Source organism: Photinus pyralis, unplaced genomic scaffold (assembly GCF_008802855.1).
Source record: "Photinus pyralis isolate 1611_PpyrPB1 unplaced genomic scaffold, Ppyr1.3 Ppyr1.4_unclustered_Scaffold7247, whole genome shotgun sequence".
Classification (NCBI taxonomy): domain Eukaryota; kingdom Metazoa; phylum Arthropoda; class Insecta; order Coleoptera; family Lampyridae; genus Photinus; species Photinus pyralis.
This window is the reverse complement of record NW_022172112.1, coordinates 2855-15342: the sequence shown is the minus strand read 5'-3', so window position 1 is coordinate 15342 and position 12488 is coordinate 2855. Positions and strand designations below refer to the sequence as shown.

Genomic DNA, 12488 nt, shown 5'->3' with positions numbered 1-12488 from the left:
TAATTAGGGGAGCGAAGGGTAATCACGAACAGCGGCTAATGGCGAACATCCATTTGTATCTTGCAGTGCCAACTATTGGCATTTACATACAGTTAAATATAAAAGAAAATGCTATGACAAGTTGGTCGGTACAGCGCAAAGGAACCTAGCTTCCCGTTTATGAGAGTTATGGCGATTTGTGAATTTGTATGTGCTTTGTTATTAAAACGTTTTATGCAAAATTAAGGTAAGTTAGCTTTGTATTTTGGAATTTTAAAATTCTTTATGGATAGTTATAATCTCTAAGCTAATGGTTATCAGCAGGGACGATAGCTTTATCATAGGTTTGTGTTTTTTATTTTTGTAACCTGAAATATAATTTTGAAGGTCGTTTCGGGGAATCACGGACACTGTGTTCGGCATTACCAGACATGCGACTAAGCGCCGGAAACAAAAGTCTGAGATTCTTACATCTACACCTTTTAAGGCTACGTTAGAAGAGAAACAAAGAAAAAGAGAAGCGAAAGAAGCAACCTTGGAAAGAAGAGCCACAAAAAAACAGAAACCGAAAAAAAAATCGCACGTTAGAAAAGTGTTCGATTCGTCTAGTGAAGATGAAATAGATGAGAGTAAATTGTGCGACGACGATGAACTCGACGATATGGATCCCCAAAATATGATGGACTTTGAAGGAAACGGAGGAGAATCCTGCTTAGTATGTGGGGAATATGGAAAAGACGAAATTTGGTATCGTTGTGTTTCCTGTGGAGGTTGGGTAGTACACAAAATGTGCAGTGGAAAAGATAGCGCTGTAAACTATATCTGCGATGTTACTTGCAGTTAATAAAAAAACTTAGTTGTCCAATTTTGTGTCTTTTTTGTTTTGTTCGGTATTACCCACCTGTTGTACATCATTACCCGAAACCTTCGGGCAATGCCGAACATGCGCACTTTTTTTAAAAAAAATATTGTGTCATTTTACAATTTAATTTTCGCATTTTTTGGTATTACAATTGATTTGTTAGGGTTTCCAGTATCTGTTCTCCTAATTGGTAGTTAGGTAATGGCTACACTTATAGAGTTATTGATTTTTTTTCTTAAGTGTTCGCAATTACCCTTCGCTCCCCTACGTATATACATTGTAAACGCACACTTAATGTCTGTGTACAGTTCATACACGTTATTGTTCTGGTTACGGCTGGTAAAAGTTGTTAGACACGTATCTCGTTCTGTTTGATGGGTGCACCGTAGTATGTAAACGATGACGTCGCTAACAAAGTTACACAAAGATTGTCAAAAAAAATTTGTATCCTGATAATTAAACGATTATCCTATTCGTCATCTGGAAGCGTAAGGCTGTACCAACGTAACTATCAACACGGAGATATAGTGGTTGTAATTTGATAACCAATTGTAAATAAAGTTATGCAAACCCTAGTAGCACTAAATATTTATCAAATATTATTTTTTAAATATTATACAAATATTAAAAGTGAGAGATTTTTTTTTATATTTAAAATATTTATACATATATTTCATAAATATATAACCCTATATTTAAGAAATAAATGTAAATATATTTCATAAATGTAAAAATATATATATAGCAAATGAAACTCTGTATATTTCACAAATATAAGAAATTATATTTCATAAATAAAAGCACATACATTTTGAAAATATAAGCAAATATATTTATTAAACATTTATATTATATTACAGATGTATTTAAAATATCTTGGAATATAAATGCACTTCAAGAAGTAAAGTTTTACTTCTAGAAATGTCTTTATTTTCTCATAGTGCTGTAAAAATGAATCTTAAATAATACAATGAATAACATATTACTTAAATAATAGTTAAATAATAAAACTTGGGATTGACAAAATATGCACATAAGCAAGAATTCTATATCCAACCTTAACAAAAACCCTTTCAGAAAAGATTGTCAAGGGTTCATAGTTGAATTTAAGTGATGGGATTTGCACCTATGATTACCTATGATATGAAATCAAAAAATATAATTGAAGAAAAGACTGGTTTTTTTAAAAAATGAAATTACTATAACTAAACAAAAATTAAATCAACTTTTACTACCCAATTATTCAATCCTGTTCATCTATCTGGTCAGAATCCTTAGATGTTGTTGAGGAACTGCAACAAAAAAAACCATTAATTTATAATTACGGACATTCAAAAACGTATACAACAAGAGAGAATATTAACGTTAATTTGGAAATAATGAAAATAACAAGAACCAATTGTAATAAAAAAAAATTATAGAAAATTGAGCACAATAGTGACAATAAACAAAGCGTACCTACCTATCAATTGTCTTCAATCTGGACTTACTCTGGGAAAGGTATAGTGCAACAGTTTTTTTAATATTTTGTTCTGTGGCTATTGGATCACGTTTCCGAATAGCAACTGAAAACACAACAAGTTAATGTACTGCATGACAGATCAGAATTGGTGTAATACCTTGAATTGCCTTGTATATTTTCAAACTACAGAACGGAAGTTTACGCTTTTTCCCTATGCCTGAATATAGAATAGATACATCTGGTACAAGAAGCTTTTTCATGATGTTGTACACAAGTCTTGACAAAGTGTCACCGCCTACTAAATACAGGAAATGCGCCTATAACAATATAATGCATACAAAAATTCAATCAATAAATGATACTTACCAAATCCTTAAATATCATATCATCTTGTATAAGTTCTTCTACTTCCTGTACGCCTTCTAAACTACGAATCGGAAGTAAGTTTGTAAATCTAGATTCAGTCGTGGGATGCCCCTCTCTCCCTCCCTGCCCCGTTGATGTTGTTAATTGTTTATTATGTATTACGTCAATTTTTTTTTGTAATTCTTTTATTTCAAACTGCATTTGTGCTTGATTTCTTAGTACAGCACGTAAAAGATCTAAAACATAATTCTGTTATACAGAACGTCTAAATAGTAATAAATACCTACCAACACTTGTTTCTCTACTTGCTGGGTTCTTAGGAGTACTGGAACCACTTTGAGGCGAAGAAGTTTCAGAACGAATTTCGATATCTGAAACCAATAACAATGTTAATAAAAGGGATAATTAATGTTTGCAGTAATATAGCTCTATGGTTTGCTACCGTTTTTTCTGACTATGCTTCAAAGAGATATTTAAATGAATTTGTTTTGACGCCATTTTACCTATTAAAATAAGGTTTTTTTTTGGCGGTGCTCTAAAAAATTGTTTTGTTCTAATATGTTAAGATTTTTTCTGTACCTAGCACACTTTTTAAATGTATAATTTATAGGAAAAAAATTAGCTCAGTCTTTCATTTCATCTTTTACAGAATTGAGACGAAATATAAATTGCCCTATTTTCGCACAAATGTTATACTACTGAAATACACCCTTAAATCATAATAGGATAAAAAAAATGCTTACTTCTTCTAGCATGTCTCTCCGGAAAGTTAAATGTTTTCCTTCTATCTGTGCTGGTTTCCTCTTCTGAATCTTTGTTATGATCCTCTTCTTCTAGTTGCCTTCGTCCCACGGTTTTTCTTTTTTCAGATTGACCACATTCTTCAATATACCGTTTAGTTCTCTTCCTTTTTGTGTCTTCATTTTCATCATCAGATGTTTCCAGATTTGAAGTGTATTGGCCTTTATCGCATAACTCCTTTGCACGTTGTAAACTTTTTATGCATTGTTTTCTTAACTCGACATCGCACCACTTATAATTTTCACATAACTCTTTGCATTCATAAATTGTTTCTCTCACTTTTGTCTCACTCATTCCCAAGGGATATTTATACATTGTGTTATTTTCGTTAGCCCAATTGCACGGTACAAAATCAATCGCATTTTCATTTTTCCAGATAATTATATCCCACATGTTTTATACAATCGACTAACCAACTAAAACAGATCAATACAGTACAACAATAACTTTACATCTAAATTAACAAATTAAATGCAGTAAAATCATGCCCACAAAATGACCATTCTGTGAAATTACAAAACATTTTCCACTGATTTGCGTGATCGGAATGATTTCCATATGTATATGACTAAAGGCGTTAAATTTATAAATTCCCAATTCACTGGAAGGTATTGGGTAATCATACAAGTTTTTTAATTCACTTGAAATAAATCCTGCAACATAAAGTTCATCTACAATTTCTGTGATTTTGAAAATGTTCCTGCTGTTCAAAAAAACAAAACAATCTTTTTTATTTAGTGAAATTTTGAATTTTGGGAATGAGATGGTGTTGTTGTGCACTACAAACGAATTTGCATTATCCAACCTGTCATAGTTAATATAACTAGTTTCAGATAATCGCTTACATATTTGTGCAGCTGGTCGATTAGGCCGTCTTAACATATATTTTAATTTTCCTAAATAATTTTCAAAGGGGAAACAGCTCACTTCATTTAACGTTTCTTTGAAATATAAACAATCATCCGCTAAATGAATTAAACTATGGACATTATATATGCTCGCTTCATTACCATACAATAGTTTAATCTGTGCAACAAAATGAACAAGCATCTCTTTAGCAGTATTGATCCACTCTGTATCCACAAATTCTGGCAACAGCAAGACACGCATTGCACAGTGAAATAAAAGAAAGTGCTCATAAAGTTTTGTCGATAAGATATTTTTTAATACTATTGGTCCTAAGTATAATAGTATAGTCCGAAACTCTACAGCCTTAAACCTATCCAGCTCATTTAAAGATCTAGATTTTCTATTAAAATCATTAGGCATAAATTTGGCATAATACTCTAATCTCTTTGAGAGCTGTATTCTTAAATTAACTCTTAATCTAACCATATCTTGCAACGTACTACCACGTATCCAATAATTTAATAGCTTTCTCATAACACCTAAACAACACAAGTGCATATAGTCAAGTGGAAAGCCGGAAACCATATTGAAGCTACTTATACGTGTTAGTGGAGATTCTGTTACATGATGTTCTGGAAATAATTTCCTTCTAAAATTAAAATCATTTCTCAAAGGACTATCAGTATCTAGATAAACCATTCGATTATTTATGTAGTTGCCCTTTTGAACACAACGTTCACAACCATAAAATCCATTATGCCCCTTAATTCCTTTAAGGAACGCCCTTGCAGGAGCATCACTGCTGATACATAAAACTTTAACTGGAATAACGACATTGTAGTGTCGAAATCCATTTTCAAGTAAATAATTCAGTTCCACGATAAATTCATCCAAATATTCACTTAAAGAAAATGGTTTTGAGTCTCCGCAGAAAATTGCTACCACAAAAGGTTTTAAATTTGCACACTTTAAATGAAGACGGCATAAAATAGGCCACAGTTGTTGGTTTGTACTTTTAAAGAGAGGTAATCCATCAACATTAAAAGATAGACTAATATAACCATTTTCTAAAATTCTCATCTGTAAATAATTGTCATTCAAATACTCTTTAAGCATATAAGATATTCCTAAATACGAAAACTGAGATGTAGTTCCTTTACTGCTTTTTAGGTTATTGAATTTCAACTCTCTTCTTGTTTGTAAAATCGTGCGAGCATCCTTAGGCAAATTAAGTTCAGGAATGATTCTATTGACACCTTGTAACAAAGTACTTAACTGAGTTAAATTGACATTCTTGTTTATTGCCCAAGATTTAATAAAATTTTGAAATGTGCTACTACGTTCCTTTAAATTCACTGTGCATAATTGTGAACCACTAGTTTCAGTTACAGGAATTGGATCATCAAAGGAACTGTTTACCGTGAAAGTTGTGGATGTTGAAGGCAGTTCAGGTGGATAAGCAGAACTACCCGCAGAACTACAGAATTGTTCGGTGTCGATAATCGGATTGATCTTATCAATTTCAGTGTTGTATAATTGTGTATGAGATTCACATTCCTGGTCACTTTGATTTAATTCGGCACTTTGTGAAGTTACACTATTTTCTACCTGTTTCTTAATATACCGATATTTCTTACAGTATCGACTGTGGCTTGCCATGTTTTTGCTATCGTTACTGATGAGCCACCATGTACTAATAATAATTATCGGTATTGAAAGCACTTAAAAAGTACCTACTTACTTAAAAGAACCTTTTTGGCAAGTTTTTTAAGCCACAATACTTGATCTGTGAGAGTACCTAACCTAGAACAAACACAATAGAAATGTTATATACATTTTGTCGCATTTAACAAAAGACTACTTACTCTTATTAATACGATAAAGCTAAATCACGCAGGTATTTAACCTAAAACGAAAACATGCACGACAAATACAAAACCACGAACAAAACGAACCGCCATTAATACACAAAACGTAGGCGCGTCTTTACAGAAGTGCTTATTTAGCGCATTCCAACCCGGCTTGAACAGTGTGTGATTAATACACATGCGCGCGCGTAATATTTTTAAATATGAATTATTTGTGAGATTTAAATATTTCTTTCCTAATATTTTAACAACATGTCATTAATATTTAGAAAATGTAAATGACCTTCGATTATTCAATTATTGCAAACTCTATTTGGCATCCATACAAAAAATCTATTGTTATTGGATCGATAACTAAAAATGCAATATTTTGCGCCCGATGTCTACAGATAATATTTTAGAAATATTCATTTAATATTATGTATATATATAAATTTCGCAATATTTGAGAAATATTGTTTTAATCTTGTATATATTTAGGCAACATATGATATTTATTAAATATTAGAGAAATATTTAACAAATATTTTGTGCTACTAGGGAAGTCTAGAAATAAATTAATTTAAGAGAATTTCTTCATTCTTTTAAATGTGAACTTTGTGCTTTCCGTAATTTTTATTGCGCATGCGGGAGCTGTGGTTATGAACCCGATCTTGGTGGGCTAACGCCAACTTCAAATCACACCGGAATATTTGACCATATTCTGTAGTAGAGGGAATGCCAAACTAACATGGCTGCCTATTTGAATATTCTCGCTTAAGTTTCCCGCGAGAATCTGTCACTCGGGGGCCACTCCGAGTGCACTAAGATCGTGATCGTCATGTAGGACACCTACGTTGTGTAATAACTGGGTTCTCAGCAGGCACTGAGGGTGTTTTATGGATAAGGAACACCAAAAGTAAAAATAAATAGCTGATTAAGTTTATATTGAATCTAATACCAATACGATTACAGAGTGACCCGCATAATGTTTTTAGCGGCGCCCCTGCAGAGGGTATTAGGTGGTTCTATACTACTCCGGCATTTACCTTACGAATTGGAAAACTGCAGGAAAACCTAATTCGGAGTAGTCCTATAACAAACATCTAATGTACAGCAGTTTTGAGCCCCCTCGAAACCGGGGTAAATACCCAAACCAAACCAAAATGGAATCGAGACATTCTCCAGGTATTACAACACATACATCAGGCAAAACTAAGAAGTGTTAAATATACCTCGACGGCCGGGAGGATTACCCAGGCCCTGTAGACATGGGCTAAAGTTGTTGGGTTCGGAACGAGTGAAAATGTTAGTGTTAGGTTCACCAAGGTCCGTATAAACTTGAATAACTCGATCCCCTCTAAACAAGCACACTTCCCTCTTGATTACTCCAGTCCCAAATAAGCAAATATAATGAAATGCAATGAAATAATCGAGAGTGACTAAAAAGCACAATACGCAAATATGTACACATGCAAGTATGTACAGCACAGATACAGCCCTACCGACAATGAAACATGACTGCCAATACCAACAAAGGTTACACATTAAGAGGTACAAGTGATTGAATCCAGTAAGTACATAAGTAAAAAGTTACAATCTACATTCAAGTTACACACATTATAGATTAATTGAATAAAGCTGTACCTGATACAAAAAAGCAAAAGCACACAGCAACGATTAAGGTATATCAAAATATTTTGAGACAAGCCGTACTTTACACTTCAGCCGGTTACAAGACAAAGACCATGAACACACATGTCAAATCCTATTTATTGAACAACCCAAGCCATTCGGTAATTTGATCTGCTAATACCCCTAAAAACCTCCCGAAAAAAAATTCTCAAAAGAAGGATTTGCGTAAATCGCAACATTCCTACACTCAAAATGTGCGATTCTCCCATAAGCTCAATAATAAATTTGGGAAAAATGGCGGAAATGAGCATATGGCCACACTGTCTTTATAGAGTCACTGTAATATGGGCACCGACAGCATAATACCTATTGGGCATTTACGAAAACTGGAGCGGTAGATCCACGATGGAAAATGTCGGTAAACATTTGATGATGACTGATGAGATGCGGTAACTTTGGTGCATGCCTGTTTATAGAACAATGCTTTTGTCATGTGTAAATGTAGCGCATAAATTTATAAACATATAGAGTAGGAAACAAAGATAGTTCCACAAACAGAACACCCTTCCCCATGTCAAAGGGTGCTGATAAATTATTAAACACAATGGAATAAGTTTCAATCTATAAAATGAACTAAAAATGCCGAAAATTACGATTTTTAGAAATAAACAGATATAGTTTCATCTGTCAAATCGCTACAGCGTTGCCGTCGTGACACACTAATTATCTTAAATTTTCTTATTAGGCCGTTTAATTTCAACTTATAATAGTTTGTTTTTCACCACCTTTATAAATATTTAAAAATCCATTTAGATCCTTTCTATATATCTATTATTAATATTAATTAAAAAATGGTTTCGCGAAATGTGACAAGTTCGCTTCCTGCAATATTTACAAACACGACGAGATTATGGCGCGTTTTGATAAGCATCAAGGCATCGCTATCTTTATTTCTTACTCTGAGATAAACAGCATATACCTACAAGGCTACATTAGCATATACTTACTACCATGAAAGTGTTTCGTAAGATCTAAGGTTTCGAATATAACAAAAAATGTACACAACGGAAGTCCTCTTGATAATTATTGAAGGAAAGCCAAAAAGATTGCAAAGTGAGGTTACAACTCTTGCACCTTTTTTTAGTGGCGCCGCGCGTGGACCAACCAGATGAATACACTCCAATTAGTGATCCATTTCGTTAATGTGATCGGTACATATGGTAATAAAAGAACACTGTAAAATAATTACCTATCACATTTTCGAACGCTACGGTATATATACCGGGATCTACAGCTCCAATTTTTGTAAATGCCTCATAAATATATTACACCAATAGGCCTTCTAACCACCTCCATAACAGTGGCTACTAAGCCGTGGACTTGAATTTGGTTGGAAGTGGCTGACACATAGAAATTACCGTTAACAGGTACAATACACAGGACCACAAAAACTTATAACCAAAACGAAAAATTATGAAATGAATAAATTAGTAATCGTGGTTTAATATACTATTTAATCTGAAGACTTCGCCGAAAATAAATTACCAAACCTGTCGGCTGTCATGTGATTTAAGCTGAATTTATAGTTCCGTACCCGCAACACCGCACCGTACCGTAACGTTTGGAATTACTTGTTGCGCGTGAACATTTATAGTTCCCGTTTACGTTGCGTTAGAACGGTTACGGTACGTAGGAAATGCCCAAATCTTATTCCTTACGGTAAATCGCGCTAACGCGCCTGTCTTCGATAGTACTCGGATAATTCAAACAGTTGAGTTTATCCGGACGTTCGTTTCGTTTATTTACAGTAATTATTGACACTTTGTTGGTTATTATTATTTTGAAATGCACGTTACTCTTACTGACAGATGACATACAATGGCAGATAAATACGCAAGCTCATCTCTTACCACTACGGTAACTATAAATCGCATAATTTTCGTTAACGTCAGATTTTACGGTTCCGTTCTTACGGCTACGGAACTATAAAGCCGGATCCGGCTTTAATGTGAATAACTGCAACAATTACACAAAATCGGCTTCATAACCACAGCTCCCGCATGAGCAAAACAGATGACCAAAATCACAACGTTCACATTTAAAAGAATGACCAAAATACCCTTAATCATTAAGTTCTCGAATTTTAGGGCACTTCCAGAAAAACCGCGAGCAGGGTGTTAAAGAGGAACATCCCTTCTATCGCCCCTATAGGGGATTTTCTTCTAACCTCTCTGTAACTTCTTTAATGCGATGTCAAAGTTAGGTGTTCTATTTAGAAATGTGCTAGGTCAAAAAAATTAATTTCTCAAATTCTGGAGCACTTCTAGAAAAACTTTAACAGGGGTTTTTAAGAGGAACTACGCTTCTATCATCCCTGCGAGGACTTCTCTTTCAATCTGCCTTTTGGTATGTAGGGAAGTTACATTTCTCGATGTGTGGTTCACTTTTGAAATAAACGCTTCCAGATGACGAATAGGATAATCGTTTAATTATCAGGATACAAATTTTGTTGACAATATTTGTGTAACTTTGTTAGCGAATGACACGTCTTCGTTTACATACTACGGTGCACCCATCAAACAGAACGAGATACGTGTCTAACAATGTCTCACGTGCTCGTGTTTCTACACAGGTACATGTATTAGCATCTTGTAAATATACAAATCTCTCATTCAATGGAGATTACATATTTAACTAATCGTGTTAGTAGATATATCACGATTGAACTCGACATAATTTCCATTACGAAGGAGCATCAACTTGTCGATGTGCTTGTTCCTTACAAGAGTCGTAGAACATGAGCTTCGTTCCATTAACACGGTTTATCTCTGGACTCTTTATCCATTATTAATTCCCACGAACCTGTAACTGTTCACTCAATTTGCATTACAGGTAAGAATAAGTGAAATTTGAGATTACCTATTTTTATAGCGACAGCGTACACCTCCAATTTATTGTTAAGGGGACCCGGCGCCTCTTGCACATCTTTCGATTTCCATCGGCCTTTTTCTTGCTTTATATTAAACAATATTGCGCAGCAGGTGCAAATCCTACATTCATTGTTTACTGTTATCATAAAAGGAATCGTAAAATTGGACTTACCGAATATGTACGTAAAAACTGTAAAGGTCACGTGTGACCGACGTAAATAACCCAATAAATCGCTTGCCTTCTCAAAATTGATGAACGTATAAATAATCCATTTATACGTTCGATGTAAGTAACAATCAATAACAGCTGTTTTGTTTTTGCGCAACCGCAAATAAAACGTACCTACGACCTACGGCTACTTTCCTTCTCTAAGGTAACTGCGCATTTGCATGCAGAGTAGTTTTCATTCATACCATTTCCATTTGATACATTAAATTTGTGTCTTATTCTTATGCGTTACATTTTATGCAGACCGAATTTCCATTGTATGTATAAGCACATTTAAAATGCAATGTATTTTAATGCGGTGTATCGCATAGAAATGATTCACAAAATAATTCGACGTTCATTTTAATTAAAAGATGCACTATTAAATTCATTGGAATTCAATGCTACATCTTAAACTTCGATTTAATTTTTATGCCATACCTTACGAATAATTTCATTTCCATAGGTAATGTCGCAACGGGTATCTATTTTAATCCCATACGTGAATAACGTTTGTTCTTTAAAGTGCATATATACGAATTTCAATGCATGCGATTTAATTTGATATACGCATGAGAATGGTTTACATTTTTTTTTGGATGCAAACATACTCGACTCAATTTTATTTAATATCAATTCAATTACACACAGCAGCAAATGTATTTCACTTCTGGTATAGCTGGACAGTTCCAAATAAATGCCTTATGTGTTTAAATCTTTTATAGAAATTGCTATTTATTTTGATGCATGACAATTAAATTGGCGATGTTTAATATTCATCTCTGTCATCTTGTAGTGTTTTAGGATTCAAACGCTGAAATCCATATTAACATTTCTTACATTTGCATACATTTGGCTAACATTTTTTTGAGATGTTGAATTTGTTGGTAACAATTCAATTGTTATTTAAATATCTTCATATACGTTATAAATGTATAATAAATAGTAAAACGGCGCACCATATAAGTAGGTACTAATTTACGACCTGCTTTAATTTTGCTATGACATGACGTCAGATACTGTGACGAAACGCCAGTGAAACAAAGTTACACACTTTAGTTTTATACGCACTGAAATAACTTGCATTGGCGAAGAATAAAAATAATGAATTCTACCACCGTGCCACCCTTTGAATTTGTGTTTATCTCGATAATTTCGGTGATTTGACAATTTTTGATAACACGATACCAATGTAAGTGTAAAAACGCTTAAAATATTTACACCTAGGTAGCAAATTGAAATAAAAATATATTTTATGAGAAAAAACGGATGTATTCCACTATGGGAAGATGTGAATATGGAGTAAAAAGTAATTCATTTGTTAAAATATGTGCTTATGAACATTAAATTCATAAAATATGAACTAATCTTGTTTAGCATATTTTGTACACATTAAACATTAAAAATAAATCGTTACTCAATTACATAAACGATGGTCAAAGTTAATCATTGATTAAAAGTACCAGAATGGGATACACCTTACCTTATAATCCAAGGTGGCCAAGCAATATAAGATTTTTAGTAAGTGTCATTGTTAGTAAAGCGGACA

General features: G+C 33.5%; 2 protein-coding genes and 1 long non-coding RNA gene across 8 annotated transcripts; 1 reads left to right on the top strand and 2 right to left on the bottom strand.

The window, feature by feature from the left end:
* The first annotated feature begins 41 nt into the window (after positions 1-41).
* On the top strand, positions 42-1009 carry LOC116182722. The gene is made up of 2 exons (XM_031503266.1): positions 42-226; positions 367-1009. Exons 1-2 carry the CDS (start codon positions 189-191, stop codon positions 821-823), a joined length of 495 nt encoding a protein of 164 aa, XP_031359126.1. The 5' UTR covers positions 42-188; the 3' UTR covers positions 824-1009.
* Positions 1010-1752: 743 nt separating this feature from the next.
* LOC116182720 lies at positions 1753-6655 on the bottom strand. Of its 5 annotated transcripts, none has more exons than XM_031503265.1 (8): positions 6185-6607; positions 5928-6122; positions 3413-3886; positions 2957-3040; positions 2670-2905; positions 2461-2620; positions 2304-2406; positions 1753-2133 (listed from the first exon to the last, which is right to left on the bottom strand). In XM_031503265.1, the coding sequence occupies exons 3-8, from the start codon at positions 3861-3863 to the stop codon at positions 2085-2087; spliced, it is 1083 nt and encodes a 360-aa protein (XP_031359125.1). In that variant the 5' UTR covers positions 3864-3886; positions 5928-6122; positions 6185-6607; the 3' UTR covers positions 1753-2084. The 5 variants fall into 5 exon arrangements, with proteins under 5 accessions (XP_031359125.1, XP_031359124.1, XP_031359123.1 ...); XM_031503264.1 differs by having other exon boundaries at positions 6061-6122; XM_031503263.1 differs by having other exon boundaries at positions 6061-6607.
* Positions 6656-10267: 3612 nt separating this feature from the next.
* LOC116182721 lies at positions 10268-11663 on the bottom strand. Of its 2 annotated transcripts, XR_004147597.1 has the most exons (3): positions 10904-11508; positions 10721-10851; positions 10268-10669 (listed from the first exon to the last, which is right to left on the bottom strand). It is a non-coding gene; the product is annotated as an uncharacterized LOC116182721 (long non-coding RNA). The 2 variants fall into 2 exon arrangements; XR_004147596.1 differs by having other exon boundaries at positions 10268-10851; positions 10904-11663.
* Positions 11664-12488: the final 825 nt, after the last annotated feature.

Excerpts from the sequence above, each read along its gene's own strand:
- LOC116182722 (XM_031503266.1), top strand. The coding sequence starts at position 189 with ATGTGCTTTGTTATTAAAACGTTTTATGCAAAATTAAG. Across the intron at positions 227-366 it reads ACGTTTTATGCAAAATTAAG|GTCGTTTCGGGGAATCACGG; the intron begins GTAAGTTAGCTT and ends ATAATTTTGAAG.
- LOC116182720 (XM_031503262.1), bottom strand. The coding sequence starts at position 5,978 with ATGGCAAGCCACAGTCGATACTGTAAGAAATATCGGTATATTAAGAAA.